Source organism: Jatropha curcas, chromosome 10 (genome assembly GCF_041381405.1).
Source record: "Jatropha curcas cultivar XTBG-Jc1 chromosome 10, XTBG_Jcur_1.0, whole genome shotgun sequence".
In the NCBI taxonomy this organism is placed as follows: Eukaryota; Viridiplantae; Streptophyta; class Magnoliopsida; order Malpighiales; family Euphorbiaceae; genus Jatropha; species Jatropha curcas.
Genome location: NC_143160.1, coordinates 6,658,560 through 6,680,150, shown reverse-complemented (window position 1 = coordinate 6,680,150; position 21,591 = coordinate 6,658,560). Strand labels below are relative to the sequence as shown.

At 33.5% G+C, this 21,591-nt stretch overlaps 4 protein-coding genes and 1 long non-coding RNA gene across 8 annotated transcripts; 3 read left to right on the top strand and 2 right to left on the bottom strand.

The window, feature by feature from the left end:
- The first annotated feature begins 39 nt into the window (after positions 1-39).
- On the top strand, positions 40-3,445 carry LOC105640776 (UDP-glycosyltransferase 83A1). 2 transcript variants are annotated; one of them, XM_037637405.2, is made up of 2 exons: positions 40-526; positions 2,696-3,445. In XM_037637405.2, the coding sequence occupies exons 1-2, from the start codon at positions 52-54 to the stop codon at positions 3,388-3,390; spliced, it is 1,170 nt and encodes a 389-aa protein (XP_037493333.1). In that variant the 5' UTR covers positions 40-51; the 3' UTR covers positions 3,391-3,445. The 2 variants fall into 2 exon arrangements, with proteins under 2 accessions (XP_037493333.1, XP_012080560.1); XM_012225170.4 differs by having other exon boundaries at positions 2,519-3,445.
- Positions 3,446-3,653: 208 nt separating this feature from the next.
- Positions 3,654-5,317, bottom strand: LOC105640773 (NAC domain-containing protein 68). The gene is made up of 3 exons (XM_012225168.4): positions 4,989-5,317; positions 4,083-4,354; positions 3,654-3,939 (listed from the first exon to the last, which is right to left on the bottom strand). The coding sequence occupies exons 1-3, from the start codon at positions 5,176-5,178 to the stop codon at positions 3,880-3,882; spliced, it is 522 nt and encodes a 173-aa protein (XP_012080558.1). The 5' UTR covers positions 5,179-5,317; the 3' UTR covers positions 3,654-3,879.
- Positions 5,318-7,865: 2,548 nt separating this feature from the next.
- Positions 7,866-9,849, top strand: LOC105640605 (Ribosomal protein S19e family protein). The gene is made up of 4 exons (XM_012224968.4): positions 7,866-8,057; positions 8,810-8,900; positions 9,020-9,203; positions 9,566-9,849. Exons 1-4 carry the CDS (start codon positions 7,974-7,976, stop codon positions 9,636-9,638), a joined length of 432 nt encoding a protein of 143 aa, XP_012080358.1. The 5' UTR covers positions 7,866-7,973; the 3' UTR covers positions 9,639-9,849.
- Positions 9,850-11,114: 1,265 nt separating this feature from the next.
- On the top strand, positions 11,115-19,940 carry DGK1 (diacylglycerol kinase1). Of its 3 annotated transcripts, none has more exons than XM_012224966.4 (8): positions 11,119-11,526; positions 11,881-13,372; positions 14,731-15,097; positions 15,459-15,535; positions 15,647-15,766; positions 17,432-17,596; positions 18,246-18,383; positions 19,483-19,940. In XM_012224966.4, exons 2-8 carry the CDS (start codon positions 12,215-12,217, stop codon positions 19,630-19,632), a joined length of 2,175 nt encoding a protein of 724 aa, XP_012080356.1. In that variant the 5' UTR covers positions 11,119-11,526; positions 11,881-12,214; the 3' UTR covers positions 19,633-19,940. The 3 variants fall into 3 exon arrangements, with proteins under 3 accessions (XP_089583022.1, XP_012080356.1, XP_012080357.1); XM_012224967.4 differs by having other exon boundaries at positions 11,119-11,546; XM_089726896.1 differs by lacking the exon at positions 19,483-19,940 and having other exon boundaries at positions 11,115-11,546; positions 15,647-15,795.
- A 1,133-nt stretch (positions 19,941-21,073) lies between these two features.
- Positions 21,074-21,408, bottom strand: LOC149492990 (uncharacterized). The gene is made up of 2 exons (XR_016322808.1): positions 21,253-21,408; positions 21,074-21,170 (listed from the first exon to the last, which is right to left on the bottom strand). It is a non-coding gene; the product is annotated as an uncharacterized LOC149492990 (long non-coding RNA).
- Between the last annotated feature and the right edge of the window lie 183 nt (positions 21,409-21,591).

Genomic DNA, 21,591 nt, shown 5'->3' with positions numbered 1-21,591 from the left:
TTTAAGATCAAGAAGCGCAATGCAGGCTTTTCCCTCTGATCATAATATATCATGGACAGGAAAGCACATGTGATGATCATACCATACCCTTCACAAGGGCATGTTGGTCCTCTCATGAAGTTAGCATATAATCTAGCTGATGAAGGATTCAAGGTTACATTTGTTAATACAGAGTCTATCCATACCAAAATCATGTCTGCAATTCCTCAGGAATTTGAGGAACATAGCCTAATAAGTTTAGTTTCAGTTCCTGAAGGATTGGAGTTTAACAGGCATGGAAAAGATAGATTTGAAGAAGTAGCAGAGAGGTTTGATCATCTGAAAAATTTGATCGAAAAAATTAATCGGTTAGAAAATGATGAACCAATAACTCATGTAATTGCTGATATATCAGTTGGGTGGGCACTGCAAGTATCCAAGAAAATGGGCATCAAAAGTACTGCATTTGTACCTTATGGATCAGCAAACTTTGCTCTGGTACTGCAGTTTCCGAAGCTTATTGAGGCTGGAATCATGGATGTTAATGGTAAGAACATCAAGTCTCTATCTTTTTCAGTTTCATTTATTTATGAAATTAAAACTGCTAGAAGAGGTTAAGGAAAAAAAAAAAGCGAGTATTTAGGTAAAACCCTGTTTACAAACCGGAAAAACTTACCTACACTCTGTCTATGTCTCCACCTATAGATCAAACCAATGAAGAATCATGGATGTTAATGGTAAGAACATCAAGTCTCTATCTTTTTCAGTTTCATTCATTTATGAAATTAAAACTGCTAGAAGAGGTTAAGGGAAAAAAAAAAGTGAGTATTTAGGTAAAACCCTGTTTACAAACCGGAAAAACTTACCTACACTCTGTCTATGTCTCCACCTAATGAAATTCAGTATTCTTATTGAAACGATGATATTTCTCATCATACATTTCAAAAAAAAAAAAAAAAATTTACTCGTGAAACTGGTGACTACTCAGTTACTTCTAATTATAAATTTTAGTTTTATGATTTATATGTTAAGTTAAGACGGTGTCTCCGGCACCAAATGTGGCATCCGCCGTCGGGTCTCTCGAGACTGGACGGCGAGTGTTACAGGAACACTTTTTACAAAATCTTGAATTTCATTTGCTTGGTTCATGAGGAGCTATGGACCTGGCTTAGGCAAATTTTTTCCTTTACAAACACTTGTCATCAATCCGTATTTTTCTTCCTAGATTAAAGTCCTAGGAGGAGGTCAACGGTGTGGTTACGGAGTTTGTTTAGAGGCTCAGGCCAAAGTAGTATTTAGGTATAGAGGTTTCTTAATCAGTAATCAGAATATCGGTGAACATTATATGCATAGTTCTTTCTACAATTTGCTCTTATGTCGCAAAAAAAAAAAAAAATCCATTCTTTGGATTTTTCCTTTGATTCCAAAATTTTTTCTAACTAATTTAAATTCAATTTAATTAACTATTAACTTAAGGCTCTATTTGATTTATGATTAAAAGGAAAGAAATCATGAAGCTGAAGTAACTCATTCAAAATGCCTTTTAATGGATTACGTGGTACGATTGGATCGAATAAACCCTTATGGAATAAAAAATTAGCCGATTGCGAACCTTCAGGTACTATCTTATTCAATATTTGTTCAATAACTCTCATACATGCAATATGGGCGATCGGTTCAGCCATAAATCTATTGATAAAATTTCACCATTTTTTTCTAATCATTCAGTATCCAAAGTCCACCGGTCCGACTAATTTGAATGCGTACCAGAAAACCCTACAAAGGGGGCAAATCGCTCCTCCCGAGTGTTTAAAGAAACTTCATACCTAGGGCTCGAATTCAAAGACCTCTGTTAAAGGAGAATGGATCCTTATCATTCCATCTCACCCGTTACGAGTAAATTTCATCATATTTTTAATAGCAGCTCAATTAATAATACTAAACATAAATCGTTTTATTTCATAAAATGTACTACACAATAAGAGCATCTCTCTATCTTATGGAATAAAAAATTAGCCAATTGCGAACCTTTAGGTACTATCTTATTCAATATTTGTTCAATAACTCTTTTACCCATAAATGCAATATAGGCGTTCGGTTCAGCGATAAATCTATTGATAAAATTTCACCGTTTTTTTCTAATCATTCGGTATCCAAAGTCCACCGGTCCGACTAATCTGAATGCGTACCGGAAAACCCTACAAAGGGGGCAAATCGCTCCTCTTGAGTGTGTAAAGAAACTTCATACCTAGAGCTCGAATTCAAAGACCTCTGTTAAAGGAGAATGGATCCTTATCATCCCATCTCACCCGTTAGGAGTAAATTTCATCATATTTTTAATAGCAGCTCAATTAATAATACTAAACATAAATCTTTTTATTTCATAAAATGTACTACACAATAAGAGCAACTCTCTATCTTCTCATACAATTCTCAGCAAGATTCAAGAGACTTGGTGGAAACTTTAAGCTTTAAATTGAAACTATTAAGTATGATATTTGTATTTATAAAAGCATGCACTTGAAATTCTTCTTTACAGGAATTCCACTGAAAGATGAGTTCATCTCTCTGTCAAAAGAAATTCCTGCTTGGAACACAAATGAGCTCGTCTGGAGCTTCCACGGCGATCAAGAATTGCAGAAACTCATATTTAGACATTTCATTCGTGAAACTGTAGAATATGTCAAGATTTCTGACTTTCTTCTTGTGAATTCAGCTTGTGAACTTGAGCAATCAGCCTGTGACTTGATTCCTAATGCCATACCCATTGGTCCATTACATGCAAGTAACCATTTTGCTGGAAATTTGTGGCCCGAGGACTCGACCTGCTTAACCTGGCTTGACCGGCAACCTAATGGCTCAGTCATCTATCTAGCATTTGGCAGCACAGTAGTCTACAACAAGCAACAATTCAATGAATTAGCATTTGGCCTGGAAATTACAGGCCAGCCATTTTTGTGGGTTGTTAGATCAGATTTTACTGAAGCAGAATTTCCTGATGGTTTCCTGGAAAGAACAGCAAATTCTGGGAAAATTGTGAAATGGGCTCCACAGGAGAAAGTGTTAGCCCACACTTCAATTTCATGTTTTGTTTCTCACTGTGGATGGAATTCAACTATGGAAGGTTTAAGCATGGGGGTGCCCTTTTTATGTTGGCCTTATTGTGCAGATCAATTCCATAATAAGGACACCATATGCAAAAATTGGAAAGTTGGTGTTGGATTAGTTCCTGATGAAAATGGGATTGTGACGAGAGATGAAATTAAAGGAAAGATAGAGCAATTGGTTTCTGATAAGGACATAAAAGTAAATTCACTAAAATTGAAGAAAATGGCTAGAAAGAGCATCAGTGAGGGTGGATCTTCTTTCAAGAATTTCTTAAGCTTTGTTGAACAAATAAAGAAATTTTGAAATTTCTATTGTAAAATAATTTGAGTTATTGGAAAAGTATTATTGAAACATGAAATGGATGAATATAATTTCTAAATATCTGTTTTTTTTTTTTTTTGGTTAATTAAGATTTATAAAATAAGATAAGCATGTTATATCCTTTAGTTATTTACAAAGAGAAATTCATAATAAATTAATGAGAATAAATACCAACAACAAAAAAAAAAAAGGAAGAGCATGAAAAGAAAAAGAAAACTCTTCAAAATAAAAATAAATAAAGGAAATTTGTAATAATAAATGAATAAATGAATTTTAATTGATATAGTAAAAGAAAAGTACTACTATAAACAAAGAAAAAACAAAACAAAACCCTTTTTTTTTCCCTTTACTTCTCTATAGTTTCTATGTCTTGACTATGTAATAAATTGAGCAAAACATAGATGAGATGACATTATCAAATCTTCATTATTTGCACCAAAAAATGAATAAATAAAGAAGAATTTGAAAAAACTAATAACAATTATTGTAGTCCATTCCTCTTTGAAGTCTTCCAAGTACCCATTCTTCTCCCTGCAGCCAATGTTCAAATGTCTGCTCAGTGGGGATAATAATGAATAGTAATAATTCAAAAAAAAAAAAATTTGAATATTTAGAGGGAGAAATTCATAATAATATAAATTTATACTGAAATATAAAAATTCAGTATGTATCACCTTGAAATTATGAGCAGTGTAAAATTCAGTTGGCAATCTATACTCATCCATCTTCCAATGTGTTTTCTTGGCATTTGGAAATTTTCCAGAGAAATAAGTAAAATGGAATTTGAATGCAAAAACAGTTCCATCTGAGTTACAAATGGGTTTTTCTTGTCCATTTGCTTTCCAAAACCCTATTCCACCTCCAACAATTCTAATTCCTTCACTTCCTCCAGCAAAATCTTCATGAATAAAGAAATACCAATTTCTTTCCCCACATGAAAAGGTCACTGTTTCAGGGGAAAAAAAAAATAATGGTCAGCTAAAAGGAGAATTGTTAAGTTGATTGTGAAAGAATTTGTTGATGGCTGGTATTTTCTCCTCCTTTCAGTTGGAAGATGTCCATGAAATACTCAAACCCTAGTCCTAGAAAATATTCTAAAATTCAAAATTTTCTTTTTCTTGGGAGAGAAAGCACTAAATGAGTATAATTTGAACAGAGATACACAAGCCTTATATAGCTAGATAGACATAATTTCCTTCAAATTAGTTCAATGTCACCCTCCATGCATATCCTTCTTTCACACATTATTGCACCATTTCATACGTATAACTTCTATTGCACTTGTGCATACGATAATTTCTTCCTTATCCACATGTTAGCCTTCATTTTAAAAAAACTTTTTTTTTTTTTTCAATCTTCAAATAATTTGCTTTGGTTGCAAGTATACTGTTGTCTTCTTGATTATGATATCTTCCTCTTCTTCTCCCTCCTCTTCATTTCTTCATAAGGTTTATCTAAAAAAAACTAATTAAGTATCATTTCTTCATTGATACTCAAAATGATGGTGATTTTGCATAATGCACGCACAAGAAATTAAAAAACGACACAAAACCAAAAAAAAAAAGAAAGAAATATATTACCAAGGCTACTGGGAGGCTTGCTATAAAGGCGACTGGCTTCAGTATCTTGAATTATTTGTGCAGGAAGAGGTCTGTTTAAAACTTTGTTTATCAAATAATGAGTCACCAGTTCTTCATCTGTTGGCAAAAATCTGTACCCAACTGGTAATTCTCTGAGATAACTTGTTTCTTGCGCATCATCATCATCCATATATCAAGAAATGCAAATCCTTTAATTTGTTCCTTTGTATCTTGATTTCGTTCGTTGAAAAGGAAATGGTGCAAGAGAGCTAAGCTCTTCATTTCCTTTGATATTTATAAACAAATTTCACGATCGTAACGGACTTGAAGTGGAGTGGAATCCTAATATGACTTGGATACGTAATGATAATTATATATATAAGAAATAATAATAGAAATTTGCTTTTTTAAGTAGTAAGACCTTTTCTCAGTTTTGTTTTTCTTTTAACTTTTTTTAAGGATTTCAGGATTTGTGTTGACATTGATGTCATGTCTTGGTATACGACTTGTCACATTGTTATTCTTTGGTATGTTGATGTCTAAATGGTGTAATTAATTGCAAGCTACATAATTATCTTGGAGTGCACTATTGCGAGAACTCCTTGCAATAATATTTATTAATTAATATAACCATTGAAGAAATTTTTTTTTTATATTAAATTTGTCTTAATAAATTGATCCAAGAATATTCTGATAATATTCCTTTTTGGAAAAAATAAGGAAAAGAATTTGTCTCTGTAAAGAAGCATAAGCATACTTTCATTAGCACGTGAAAGGATTGAAAGTGAAGAAATCTAAATAACTTTGTATTGAGGTCCTTTCTCTTTTGAATGTTAATTGGCAATTGCATTGATTTGGTTATCTTATGCTAAAAATAGATAATATCTCTAAGCTGAACAATCCCAATTCCAATTTTGAAAAGCATTTATCTTGAGAAAAAGCTAACAATTTCAAGATAATAATTAATTAATCAAAGGACTAGTAAATTATCAGTTAGAAAAAAAAAAAACTTATTTTGAAGGGAAGGAATAATGTGGTAATAGAATCATAAATTAGAGATCTCATAGTTGGTTTTGTCAAAAAAAAAAAAAAAAGAAAAAAGAAAAAAGAAATAGAAAAAGAGAGGAGTGACAAGTTTCAAGATCAAGTTATCTCCGCTAAAAAAGTTAATATCTATTCGGTGAATGTTATTCGAAGTGGTAAGCTATTCTTATTTTGTAACTCACAATGTTTTCCGTAAAATATTCATCTATCTATATTTATAATCTAGAATAACAGAATACATAAATTTACCTACACTTTCTTACTTTAATTTTGTAGCATCTTAAACTTTTGCTTTTATATATTAAACACTTCAATTTATAAAATTACACCTATTAGACACTTTAATTCTCAAAACTATTTTATTAAATACTTCAACTTGTAAAATCAGATCAATTCAACACTCATTAAGATTTTAAAATTAATGAAAATTATTATTTCAAAAATCATTTTAACACATATCAAGTTAATATTTTATAGATAAAAAGCCAAAAACCCTAAAAGTTATTGATATTATTGTCAAAAGGTATGTCATATGACTGAAATTTACAGGCCCAAATGCAAAATAGATCATCCATAAAGTTTATAGTGCCATAAGATTAAAGTTGCAAAGTTCAAAAATGAATTCATGTATTCAATTAATCTATAACATATATAAACGTGAGAACGAGAGAGAAATAATAAAATTTTTTTAAATATTCTAAAATATCTTTAGTTATGCCTACTTAAAGTATATTAATTTAAAATATAGATAATATTTGTAATATTTGAAATTTGATTTATCTAAAAAATTAAATTCAAATGATTAGCTATTAATTTCTAATTATTATGATTTATATAAAAGTTACAATTAATATGATTATCCATTTTAATTAATTAATTAGTATAATTTATCTAAAATAACCAAAATAATATAATTATCCATTTTAATTAATCAATTTAATCAATATGATATATTTAAAAATTAATAATTATGGCTAATAAAATAATAAATATCTTATAGATGTTTAAAAATTAGTATTAATATTTAATATTAATTAATATTATCTAATTATATATACACATATATACATATGTGAGTATAAAGTTGTATTATTTTTCTAAATTTATTTAAAAATTGAAATTTTAAAATTTTAAAAATTTAAAAATTTAATATATCTATATATAATAATAAATTAAATTTTATTACTGTTATAGATATATAAATTAAAATTTTAAATTTTCATTTTTAAATGAAATTGTACAATTAACATGTATGTATATATATAATAATGAAAAAATAATGAGACTTCTTAAAATATATTTATTGAAATTTTGAATATGGTATCACATACTTGGTAACCACCAATTAAGAGATTTTAATTGAAAATATAGATAACATTTGATTAATTGTATATTAATATTTGATTTATCTAAATAATCAATATTTTATTATTTGTACAATAATAAAAATATATAAATTAATAATATTAATTTTTAAAACTAATATTGACATTAGTACTTTAATATTAATTAATATTTTAAAAAATATAACTATATGTGTATATGTATAAATTGATTTGAAGAATTGTAACAATTCTATTAAAAATTAAACTAAATTGTATATAAATATAATATCTTAATTATAATTATTTATTAGCTATTGTATTCACGTTAACATTAATATAAAATCATATTTTTATATTGTAAAAATAAATAGTATATGGGAAAAATTATAAAAAAAATAATAGATTAGTAAAAATGAGTAATAATAACTGCAGTACGTGTCATAATAGAATATGGGACGTAACCGTAATTTTACAAGAACAATGGGACAGCATATAATTTCAGGGTAAGTGGTGGTTAGTCAAAACCCTAGTCCTAGAAGCCTTGCCATCCTCTGTATACCGGGCACTCACTTTGCCTTGGTGTTCAGCGGCGCAGCGGCATCAAAAGCACAGAAAAATGGAGGCAGCAAGAACTGTGAAAGACGTCTCTCCTCATGACTTCGTCAAGGCCTACGCGGCCCACCTCAAACGCTCTGGCAAGGTAATTAAGCCGCCAATGTACTACTTACATAAATGTCTTTATTTGATCGTTTTCTTGTTTTGTTTACGTTTCAGCTATGTCTTTTTAGTTTCTCATTTTGAATTCTTTTCAAATTGTCAAGTTGCTTTGTAGATGATTGAAGCTTATATATTTGGTTATTAATCTCAGGATTTTTTTGTGGGGTTTACTTTTGTTGTATTTAATTTAATGTACTTTTGTTATATATGGGAACTCAAAATGAACTTGTAGGGATATTTTCTTTTGACACTTTCTTGTAGCATTTCTAGTGCTGCTTGTGTATTATCAATCTATTGGACTGGTTTAATATAGCTTGAGTGCCTGATTACATATCCCAGGAATAGTTTGTGAAAGTCTCTGTGTATTAGCATTGCAATTAAAATTTGCGTTAGCTGCTTATTCATTTATTTATTTCATTGTTTTTAGACTTTTCCCAAAGTGATATCATAGCCACATTTTGAATAATTTCATGATTTGCTAAAAGTAGGTCGAGAATATGTTTTTTTAGTGCAGTTGGCTGGCATATCCAGAATCCAGTTTATTGAATGTTGTTGGGTTGCAATGATTGTTTGCAGTTCAATTTGTTGCGGGTGAATAAATAGTTGTCCCATCTCTACCTCTGACTTTAAATATTCATGTCTTTTAAAAATTTTAAAAAATTCATGTTTCCTATGTGAGAGGTCTGATCTGTACCCTTTTAAATTAAAACTTCTATGTATCATTGTTTTGTATAGATTGAGCTTCCTCCATGGACTGATATCGTGAAAACCGGAACATTGAAGGAGCTTGCTCCATATGACCCTGACTGGTACTACGTGAGGGCAGGTATGTCTCTCTCTGCTTCTGTTGTCTAAACCTTCAGACACTGTCTATTTAAGTAGTTACTTGCTTAGTATGATTGCAGGTTTCTTCATTCTGTTTAATTAATCTAAATGGCAATGCAGCTTCCATGGCTAGGAAAATATACTTGAGGGGTGGCCTCGGTGTTGGTGCATTCAGGAGGATATATGGAGGGAGCAAGAGGAATGGTAGTCGCCCACCGCATTTTGGAAAGAGCAGTGGGTCTATTGCCCGTCACATTCTTCAACAATTGCAGAACATGAACATTGTTGACCTCGATCAAAAGGGGTTAGTCTCTTTCTGTATTTTTCCAGATTCATGTTTTCTAATTGGCAGCTGGGTAATTATTCTTTTAGCTTTATAGCTGATTAGCTATGAGATTTTCGGTTATAGTACGAGTAATGATTAAGACAAGCAGTATCTGACTGTTCCTTCTCTATCTTGTACGCTGAGTTTGTTTGCTTAATCTGCTTGGGCTGCCATTTTCCTTGCATATTCAGTCATAAAAGCTTCAAATTGTTTGAACAATCACCTAAAATTTTTCCACATCTGAAACAAATGATTTTTTGAAAAAATAGTTTCAACTTTAATATCAAAATTGCTTGCATAGTAAATATTGCGCTGACAACTTTTTGTTTTTGGTTGAGCAGTGGAAGAAGAATTACATCCAATGGCCAGAGGGATCTTGACCAAGTTGCTGGACGGATTGCAGTTGCTCATTGAGGGATTTGCAATAATTTTTTGAGGATGATGGAAAATTTATAATCTAGTTCTTTGAGTTGAAGTAGATACAGAGAGACCATTGTTCGTTACTTGTGTTGTTGGTTTGCTTGGTGTTGTTATGTTAAAAAACTTGAAAAACGCATCTTGTGACCCTTGAGTATTTCAGTTTTTCTTTTTTTTTTTTTTAAATATACATCAATGATTTATATGACATTCCATTGTAGTGAGAAAGTGAAATTTACCTGCTGCTAATAATAGGCAAAAAGGCACCGATGTGAGGTTTTAATTTATGAAAAAAGAATCATAGCAACACTCAACGGATAATTCCACCTGCTTCTTCCTAACTGAAGTTGAAACTTCGAATTTCGTATTTGCAAAATTACAAAATATATAGAATTAACACTCATTTCCTGAATCTAAATATTTTCAAATTAAAATTAACAAAATTATCTTAAATACAAAAAATGAAAGAGTTGTCAAAATTTTATTTCTTTATAAAATTCTCACCAAAGCTGTCTCTCAGCCACTCAAAGCTCATGTATTTATCATGGTGCAAAAGCTAGTTTGCATTGCCGACTTCACGATTCATAATGGTAAAACTCATGCATTTATAATATTACGAAAGCAGGTTCGTCTGGCCGACTTTACGATCCTTAATGGCGAAGGATGGACAGCAATCTCTGAAGCACAGGTTTAGATTTACCCTGAATGGAAAAATAAAATAAAGTAATTAACAACTTATCTCCATGGACCAAGAAGCATTCAATTCAAATCTTTTTTTGTCATGCTTTTTCTAAAGTCTGGAGAAAGCTGCAATCAGTAGAATTTTCCTAACCCTTCCTTCTTGAAAAGCTAGAGGAAGAAAGTGAATTCTTTTTCCTTTCTGCAGAGGTCAGAAAATTGAATCGTGTTGTAAGAAGAATGTGAGCATCATGAATATGATATAAAAAATCACTTTCATTTTTGTATTCTAAATGAATATTAATTTAAGCTAATTAGAATTCACCGGCATATGATATGAAAAACTCATTTTTTATCACCTAATAGCTATTAATCGCATAAGCTATAATCGATTCACCTTAGAAATTCGATTCAGTTTTGTATATGCCAAGATTGATTTGAAATCGTTCGACCGAACTAACTGACTGTTCACACTTACCGTGTGATTTTGGTAAAAGAAAAAAAATTAGAAACATAGGAAAACGGTTAGTCGTACAATGCTAAACGACTTATGCAGAGAGATGGACCGGATTCTTTGAACATGTCCTCGGCGCTCCTATTCATTACGCTGTCGTTGAATGACCGGCACTTCACCCTGCGAACATAGGGCCACGTACATGAAACATTGAATGACCTGTCAACTGCCCAATCTGCCACCGTGACTGTATAGTGGGACCAAGAAAGATTGTAGTGGGGCCTATAATTTGACACCTTCGCCACGTGTGCTCAAAGATTCGAATCTTGTTTCTTCTTCGTTCTCTCTGGAGACACGCTCTTCTGGCCTTCCCGGCTTTCCTGATGAGAGAATCTTTCTCTCTCTTTTTTTTTCCTTTTCATACATGCACAATTAGAGAATCCTGAATTATCGTTTTTTTATTTTTTTTTATTTTTCGAAGAAAGAAAATGCTTGTAATGAAATAAAATAAAATAATAATTTATAATAACAGTGACTCAAAAAGCCCATACTTTTAAAAATTTTTAATTTAAATTTATTGATTTCGAATATCAATAACCCATCTTCGATTTGATATAAAGGGTTTTTGCTTAGGTGCTTAATTTTCAAAATTCGAGTGCAGTTCCTCCCTTTCACTCTATCTCTAGATTTCCTTTTTCTCCCTAGATCGACCGGCTTTAGGGTTTCATCTTCCTTCGATCGTCTCTTTCTCTGGTTCGTTGCCTACTGTTACTGTAAGCTATTGTTGTAATTATTCTTTTTACTTCCATTGGCAGGAATTAAATGTCATTTTATATGTATATGTTTCTCATTTTCTGTAACAGAAATTGAAGGGATTTGATTTTTTTTTTTTATTTATTTTGTATTGCAAATCTCTGTTTCTATTTTAATTTGATTTTCTAAAAATATATTTTTATTGTGGTTTGGAATGATGATGGAGTTTAGCTACGTTGCTGCGCTATCAATTTGAGTATTGCTTGTAAACAATATATGCCATTGCTGTAAAGTAAAGAAGAATTATATCAAATTTTATGGTAACATTGGTTCTCTGCATTTCTTTTTCGACAGGTGTTGGTTGTGTTATCGTTGTCTGTATGTTGTCTTAGAAGAGATTTGGATCTTTCTTTCAGAGAAGTACGGTGGATGCTATAGTACCTTATTCAAATTTGTGCACTTGTTTTGAGATGCAAGTGAATTTTGTAGTGTAATTTGAATATGGGATTGGTAGTGAGTTACGAGTGAAATGTGTACTAAGTTTCAAGTGTTGCTATTATATTTTAGTTAATGTGCTTTGATATTAGAGTAGTTTGAAGGATAAATAGAGCTTTCGCTGTTCTGTAATGTCGTGGTCTCTTTTGATTATGGTAGTGCTTATAGAATGAGAAGGAATACATTTTGAAGAATGGATGATGATAGAGAAATTGAAATGTTGCTTCCTGGTTGGAATAATCCAATTGAATCTCGCATTTTTATTTTTTCTTGCTTCCTTGCTGCTTTGATTGGTATTTTGACAATAGCTTATACGGCTTTCCAATGGAGAAGAAACATTAATCTAAGTTGGATGAAAGCTGTAGCTAGATCAAAGAAAAACCCAAAGGCAAGGCACAAGGTTCCTGTAGCTCCACATAATTGGGTATTAGAATCTGTTTCTCGTGGAAAGAATCTAAACTGCTGTGTATGCTTGAAGCCCATGTCTCCATCCCAAACTCTTGGACCTGTTGCAGGATCAGATAGTTTTATTCACCATTGTAGCATTTGTGGTGCGGCGGCTCACCTTAGCTGCTCTTCAAGCGCACACAAGGATTGCAAGTCTGTATCTATGGTTGGATTTGATCATGTGATGCACCAATGGACTGTTAGATGGACAGAGATAACAGATCTACCTGATGAAACTTCCTTTTGTATTTTATGTGAAGAGCCATGTAGTGGTTCTTTTCTTAGTGGATCCCCTATATGGTGCTGCTTGTGGTGTCAACGACTTGTACATGTCGATTGTCACAGTAGCATGTCTAATGAATCTGGTGATACTTGTGATTTAGGTCAATTTAGAAGGCTGATTTTATCACCACTTCATGTTAAGGAATTGAACTCATCCAGTGGATTTTTGAGCTCTATCACACATGGAGCAAATGAGATTGCTTCTTCAGTGCGTGCAAGTATAAGAAGTCAGAGCAAGAAGTACAAGCATGGCAATGAATCCTCTGTTGATTCAGGTAACAGTGCTAGCACTTGTGATGCATCCGTTGAAAGCACAGATGATGCCCATCCTAAAGTAAATGGTTCTCACGGTATGGAGGAAAGCTGTAATGGTAGCTTGAATGTGGGGAGCCCTCAACATAGTGGAGTTGTGGATAGGTTGGACTCAAAGCCTAGTTTAAAAAGAAGTGGTTCAATTAATCAAAAGGATGAGTCTCAAATATTAGGAATGAAACAGAAATATGAAATAATTGATATGCCTTCTGATGCAAGACCGTTGTTAGTCTTTATCAACAAGAAGAGTGGGGCTCAGCGTGGAGATAATCTGAGGCAACGCTTGAACTTTCTTTTGAATCCTGCTCAGGTTTGTACATCTCCAATTGGTCTTTCTAGCTCCTAACTTTGTTGTTGTTTGTTTCATTCATTTAACTTAGACTGTCTGAAGAGTATACTAATAAAACTAGACTGAGAAAGTGAACCAGAAAGGAAAACTTTGGTCAATCGAATCAAACACTTCTGGTTTTCAGTTTTGTACTGTTCCATAATTTTTTGATTAACTGACCAAACGTATGTCACATTCATGTGTAGAGATGTGTTTTGCAGAGGCACACACAGACACATCCTTAAAACTGATTAATTAGACTAATGGATTTTGATTATTTGAAAATATAACCTTTCAGCTAATTTGGTTTTAGCACCATCAACCATTGAACAAAATAATTAGGTTCAAATTGATGAACTAATCCTTCTAGTGTTATTTCTGAATTTTCTCATCTTTCAGTTACTTGAAACATGACTGACCTTAATGTCTTCCCTCACCAAGGGCTCTGAATTTTGATTATGTTCAATGATGAAACTGAAAGAACCTTTTTAAGTCCTAGCAGTTTTCAAATGTTTTAGCATGGCTTTATTGAAGATGTTTGTGATTGATTTTACCAAAGGAATGTGGTATTTTGTTTAGAAGAAAGTTTGTGAAATTATTATCTCTAGCTCGCATTATCTTTGTCAATGAAGTATCAGATGAAAGAGATTCTTTCATAATCATAAGCATAAATCTGAGATGACTTCACTACTTTCCCAAGGTAATATGATGACATTGTGGTTCTTAGCCTTTGTAATCACAAAAAAGATCTCATCCAATACTTCTTTGGCCATATATCAGCAAGTTTGTCCTGCTATCACCACAGCGTTGGTTTCTTGTGTACTTATGCTGTTCAGTCATGTAAAATGCATGTATAGATTTGCGATATTTGAGATTTGAGAAATGAGGCCGCTTTGGATCGCTTTGGCTATTGTGATATTCTATTGGTTGTCTGATAATGGTGTTCCTACAATGAACCAGTCCAAACTCTCTTCGACAGTAGGGCCTTATGTCTTAGTTGTTCATTTGGGGTATGTTAAGGACGTGTCTTTCCTGCACATGGGATTAGTTTTATTTAGAGTAGAAACTAGACCTTATTCCAGAGAGACATCTTTTTACCACAAAACCATTAAGCAAGAATGTTCACATTTGATCAATAACCATCTTTTGGAGCTGCTGCATAAAAGTTCCTAAAAACTCTGTTCTTAAAAAAGGGATGCACAAACTTTACAAATCAAACTGTAATATTTTGCCTTCGATTGACTTGGAACATGTGGGCAGCCTTCTTCTTCCTTTTTTTTTTTTTTGACAGTCTTCATTGTGATGCTTGGGGGAGTTGCTTATGCTGATATTTCTTACAGGTATTTGAGTTGAGCTCAACACAGGGGCCAGAAGTAGGCCTTTTCTTTTTCAGGAAGGTGCCTCACTTTAGAGTTCTTGTGTGTGGGGGAGATGGTACTGTTGGCTGGGTTTTAACTGCCATAGATAAGCAAAATTTTGTTTCTCCTCCACCTGTTGCTATCCTTCCTGCTGGAACTGGAAATGATCTGGCAAGAGTACTATCCTGGGGAGGTGGTCTGGGCTCAGTCCAGAGACAAGGTGGCCTTTGCACATTGTTACATCACATAGAGAATGCTGCAGTAACCATTCTTGATCGATGGAAGGTAGCTATTGTGAATCATCAGAGGAAGCAACTTCAGCCACCTAAATTTATGAACAACTATCTTGGTAGGTAAAAATGCTTAAAATACGCATTTGTTAGCCGAATCATTTGAGGGATACTAAGTGCTTTTTTTATGATAAATTTGGTCTATAAATGGGTGTGTGCCTGCTACCAGCTTTTGGAGTGGTATACTAAACCATAGTGATTGTGAAATCTCAACTCAAAGTCTGGCTTTGATCATCAAATCATTGTGTTCCAAATATCATTTCGTAGGGTTTGCTGTGTTGAGGTTTCATACTTCTGAGATCTAATTTCCTAAAAGCATGTCTTGGGTTGCCTTAGTATTTCTAGAAATGTCTAAATGTTTTCTTGTCGTAAATATTCTTTGGCAGAATGATGACTCATTTTGGCAAGCATTGTTTACAGGAGTTGGGTGTGATGCAAAGGTAGCATTGGACATCCACAATCTGCGGGAAGAAAATCCAGAGAAGTTTTATAACCAGGTAACTGCAAAAATTTTGACTATGATGAAGTAATTGAACTGCTCTTTTACTTCTGTCTGACAATCCTACTTTGAAATTTCAATTACTGAAAGTATTTTAATATAACTGCAGTTTATGAACAAAGTTCTGTATGCAAGAGAAGGTGCTAGGAGCATAATGGACAGGACATTTGCAGACTTCCCGTGGCAAGTTAGAGTGGAAGTGGATGGTGTTGACATAGAGGTCCCGGAGGTTAGTTCAACATTTATCTCAACTATTCGGTTAGTAAAATTTTGAACTTCTGCTGATAATTCGCGCATTATATCTGTTTTAGTGTTTATTGAACCCATTGTTGAGAAAATTATCTTCTTGAATAAGATTAAAGTATGTTGCATTATGTGGTGTGCGGTCCTAAAATTTTCGGAACATAAATAGATTCCTACATGTTTTGCAAAAGTATCTAAAAATGATGCTTTTCTGAAGTAGTAGGTCAGAACATGATATCTAGTGAATAAAATGGTTATAACAAAGAGAAGCATAAATAAGTTATGTTTCTCATATGATGCCCCAAACAAGTGGAATTCCTCCTGCTTTCCACCTTTATTGGGGATGCTTGCTTTTTGTTGGACCCAGGAGTAACTTCGCTAGTTGAAAACACCCAATTTCATCATTTTTCACTCTCAAAAAATGGCATTGAATTGAGTTTTCTGACTAGTTTCGTAGTTACAATGAATGTCTTGAATTTTCCTTATGGTTACATCGGGTCTCAGATTTTAGATTAATTACTACCCCCCACTCCTCTTTCCCCCTTCTCTCTCTCTCTCTCTCTCTCTCTCTCTCTCTCTCTCTCTCTCTCTCTCCCCCCCCCCCCCCAAACCACCCCCCCCCCCCCCCAAACCACCCCCCCCCCTTCTCCTTGAGACCCTTAAATTTTGTTGAAGGTGCTTATGTCTTTTCAGTGTGTTTAGGATTCTGTTAGTTTCTCTGGATTCTTCCAAAGCTTTTAAGGATCTTGATGACCATTGGTGAAGGTTGATTGTGGACTAAGATTGATGGTGGTAGAATAAAAAGAAGAGGCAAAATTTGTCAGAAGAGTTGCAAAGGGTTGTGTGAGTTATGTGGGAAAGAAAAAATAGATGAAGATTAATAAAGGAAAGGAATGTGGAGATGCAGGAGTTATTTTTATTTTTATTTTTGTGTTGATGATCGCTTAAGGAGCGTAACATAGGAGATTTGTTGGTCTAATGGGTATGTATCGGGGGACTATTCTGAAGCTTTAATCCAATTTCATGTTGATGATCTTCAGTCTTTGTTGTCATTGTTTGAGGGAGTGAAAATGCTGCTGTCAAATTCTAACTTGAGAAAACTCAAGCATTGAGGCACTGGACACACACACACACACACACACAGAGAGAGAGAGAGAGAGAGAGAGAGAGAGAGAGAGTTATGGACCACATTATTATGTGGTGTTTTCGCTATTTCTCCTATTTTCATGAGGGAGTGAAAATGCTGCTGTCAAATTCTAACTTGAGAAAACTCAAGCATTGAGGCACTGAACACACTCACTCACACACACACACACACACACAGAGTAATGGACCACATTATTACTTGGAGTTTTCGCTATTTCTCCTATGTTCATGTACTGCAGATTATTTGTAAAGTCTAACTGAGCAATTGAAATGAATAATGTTGAGGCTCATTGATTATTTTATTTTATTATTGTTTTTTTTTTGAGTGTTTGGGAAGGGGGATTTGAACTTGGATTTATTGTCATGTCATATATGCACTTACCATTAGGCTATGCTTCAATGCTCAAGCTCATTGATTATTGATTATTCATATTTATTACAAAATTTTATTCCCAAGTCCTGCTATTAGTCTTGTAGAAATTATTGATTTGTTCTATACTCTCAGGATGCAGAGGGTGTACTTGTTGCAAACATCGGAAGCTATATGGGCGGTGTCGATCTATGGCAAAATGAGGATGAATCATATGATAACTTTGATCCACAATCTATGCATGATAAGATACTAGAGGTTGTTAGCATATCTGGAACATGGCACCTTGGGAAGCTTCAGGTAAAGTACTTTGAAAGTACTATGTTTGTGGTTGTTTTTCCCAGTTGATAATTCTTTGTCAAAAGTTTATTTGTGAATTTCCATCGAGGCCTAAAACTAACTCAAGAGGGCAATATTTGAGGTCAATTTAAACTTGCATTTAGACCACTTTGTTTTACAATTTAGTTACTTGGAAGCGGGCCCAGCTTTCAGTTAACACTAAAAGTTGAAATTTTGTCAATGCTCTCATTGCATTGTGTCACTTTGTTATATTCCCAAATCACCTACGTTCTTTTGATAGGAGATGAGAACATGGAATTGACTGACGCGGACCTAGGATTAGGCGATGTAGAACCTCAATTCTAATACCCAAAATACTATAATTCAACGGAAAAACTAATATGCCTGTAGAGACTACAACCTTATATAGAGAAAATTAAGATAGGAAGCACTAAAATAAAAACCTATAAATGTAATAACCAAATGATGCTTTAAAAAGTTCTAATTGAGTTTTCTACAGAATGTTAATAATTATGAAGAGAAAAGACAGGTAGTGGTCATGGTTAGAAATCCATATCTATGGAAAGGAATATAAATGACATCAATATGTTTACTTTCATTTCCTTGTACTTGTATGAATGACATTGAGCTATTGTTTTGTGTGGTCTAGGTGGGGCTATCTCGTGCTCGAAGGCTTGCACAGGGACAGTCAATTAAGATACAGCTTCTTGCTCCATTGCCTGTACAAATTGATGGAGAGCCTTGGTTTCAGCAGCCATGTACTTTGGCTGTATCCCATCATGGGCAGGTAAGGTTCTCTCTCTTTCTCAGGGAAAATTGGATGTACTAGGTCTAGAAGCTGGCATTATCTTGTTTTTATTATGTACATACGTGTAAAAGTTTCCCCTTTCTTGGATATGGAGGCACGATTCCTGCACTTTGATGTGCACAGTGTTACCTTATTTTCCATCTTAATCTTTTACTATTTACATTGTTTTGTAAATGCTCAATTATTGAGTTCAGGGACCTTTAAGCCCATGAAATCCACTCAATCTGTCATGTATGCATCATCTTGTAGTAAAGTCATAAATGATAAATACAACAAGAATCACTTGAACTTAAATATTGAAAGTGCAACATGAGACATGCAGTTGCAGGTAATTTTATTAGGTTTTTTGTCTCCCGCACTGATGTGAGAGCCCTTGTAGAAACATTTGGATGAAAATTGTATTATTTGTGTTATATTATATCCTAGAACATCTATTCTCAATTATCTTATAGTGATTAATTGTTTTCCCTTGATGTACTTTAGCCTCACAAATTTTACATGAATGCCTCAGCCTCCACTATGCCTGAGGCAGTTTCTTTTTTGGCATGCTTCTGAATGCTCATGCTAGCTCTTTTATGCTGTTTATTGTTTTAGTAAGAGTTTGAACTTCATTAAGTACTTATATGAGAATCTTTTAATATAGTTGTCTAATTTGTCTAGAGGAAAATGAAACTGGAAAATGCATTTACAGAATACAGATATTGAGGTCTAAGAGATGTCTTTATATATTTTGCTTGCCCACCTTAGTGGTGCAAATGCCTCGTATGGATGTCAATAGTTCTGTAACTATCAAGGTCAATGTTTGTTTTCTAGTGCATGTCAGTCATGGTGTTGTCCCTGTTTTTCTTTATTTATGTGGTCGAGTTGGATAAATAGGTCAATATAGCTATCGAACTTTTAAAAAATTATGTGAAGATGCATTTTGGCTTCTTGATGCTATTCTCCAACGTTGTCACCTCCACCTTGCCTTCTCTCTCTTTCTGTTTTCTGTCTCACTCTATGACATGTACACAAATATTCATAATTCTTATTCCATCTGAATAAGTGAATATCTTAAACTATTCCTCTTGCATTGCAGGCTTTTATGTTAAAGAGGGCAGCTGAGGAACCTCTAGGTCATGCAGCTGCCATAATCACGGATGTGCTTGAGAATGCTGAAACCAACCATGTAATTAATGCTTCACAGAAGCGAGCACTTCTTCAAGAAATGGCACTTAGGCTGACTTAGAGGTCATCATCTCCAATAGCCCTGTCAGGTATTGTGAATTTGGTTCGCTGCTTCCTTGTGAAAATGTTGTGCGTTTTACGTAGCCGATTATATCTCTTCATAGGAATATAATATGTTTTTTTTTTATTTTTTTTATTTCTTAACTTGGTGCTTTTAGCTGAGGCATGTTTGTAAATGAACTCAATTTATAATTCATAGTTTTCCCCATGTCGAATATCAATAGAAAGGGGGAAAGTGAAATTTTGGATTTGTTGTTAAAGAAAAATATAGAAATACGATAGAGAAAAATAGTTTTGGATTTGTTTGTACTTCTGATTCTGTAGATCTTTGGCCTGAATTTGAGAGTTCCAGTCGTCAATGAGACTGATCTGAACAGATAAAGCAAATAAATATTTTATATTATATTCACACAAGAAAATTGATTATGGATATCATCATTTATTATACGAGGCTTTGACATCATATTTAGTATTTACGCAAATAAAAAGCATTGGGTGATGACAAGAAGTGTTTGTTCCATGAACAATTTTTATTAATTGTCATTTCTCTGCTTACTCCATAGCAGCCCTTGTTTAACCTTCTTCCACAGCCTGCTCATCAATCCCCCACCAGCTGTCCTGCTTGCTCTCTTGTCAATGGATCTCCGAGCAAGCTGGGAACCCATAATTTTCTTTGGTGTTTTTGCATTTTCTTTGTAAATGCTATCCAACCGTTGGCCGTAAAAGGGGGATTTCAAGTAGGACATGAGAGTAGGCGATGAGCAATTTAAGCTTTGAATGGCCTTGTTGAGTTGGTTTGTCACAGCTCTGAGCTCGAACGAGTCATAGAGGGTGCTGCCATTGTGCCGGGGACTCATCCTGAAAATGGGTTTCATAGCGTGGGCAGGAGGAGTCATCGGTTTCTCCTTCTCACCCGGAATGTGAAGGGATGCAGGCAAGTCTCTTTGCTTCCAAGCTTCTCCCATATGTTGGAGTTGGTAATGATGATGTTTTTGACTTCAGTTAGGCTGTATGAGTTTATCTATGTCTTCCCAAGTAGGATAGCTAGCTAGATTTCATGCTTAACAAAAAAATTTGCTTTGTTTTCTACGTCTTCAACTTAGTTATCATATGGATTTGGGAGTATATTATGACAGAAGCAATGCTATTTTAGACAGCATCGACAGGTTCAACTATTCGAATACTCAAACCTTTCTCTAATAAAAAGGAATTAAAACAATATCTTTTCATTTTCCTTTTTTTTTGGCAAAACTTATTGTTAAATTATCAAGACAATGGTATAAAAAAATTTTGAAATAGATAGGTAGCCATAAAAAGAGGAGAAATGAAACTATATTAAAACGAAGAGGGAAAAAAAAATGCATTTTTAGTATAAATATTATATAAGAAATATATATATATATTTTTTTACATTACATTAAATCCATCACATTTAATTATGATTAATAAAACAAAATCAATTATTTAATAGTAGCATAACATCCACATGGTATTCACATTTTTGCCCTGATAGTCTAAAATCTGATGATCTCACAAGTTCTGCCAAAAAAGTATTTTTGCATCAGCTTTCAACCAAACGTCTCCTAAAGAACGAAAGATGAGTAGTGGAGAAGGGTCAAACCTGGTAAATGACTTAGAAGAAGGGAAACTTTCTTAAGGACAGTGACCTTCAAAATTCTGAGATGTGACCAGAATTTGCTCCGCTGATTTGGCATTTTATATAAGTTGGTACTCTCACTTCAATTTGCATTTTATCAACTGCTAACCCAACTTTAGGGTTCAGATTTGGACTCACAACCACAGTTTCCTTAATATTTTTTAAGTATTTGCCCTTCCCCATACCATTAGGCTCTCTTCTTACAGAATTCTCAGGATCTTCCGACACCTGTCCATATGATGATATTAAAATTTAAAAGTAAATAATCATAATATGCTAAGGGGAATTTCTTTAATTTTATAT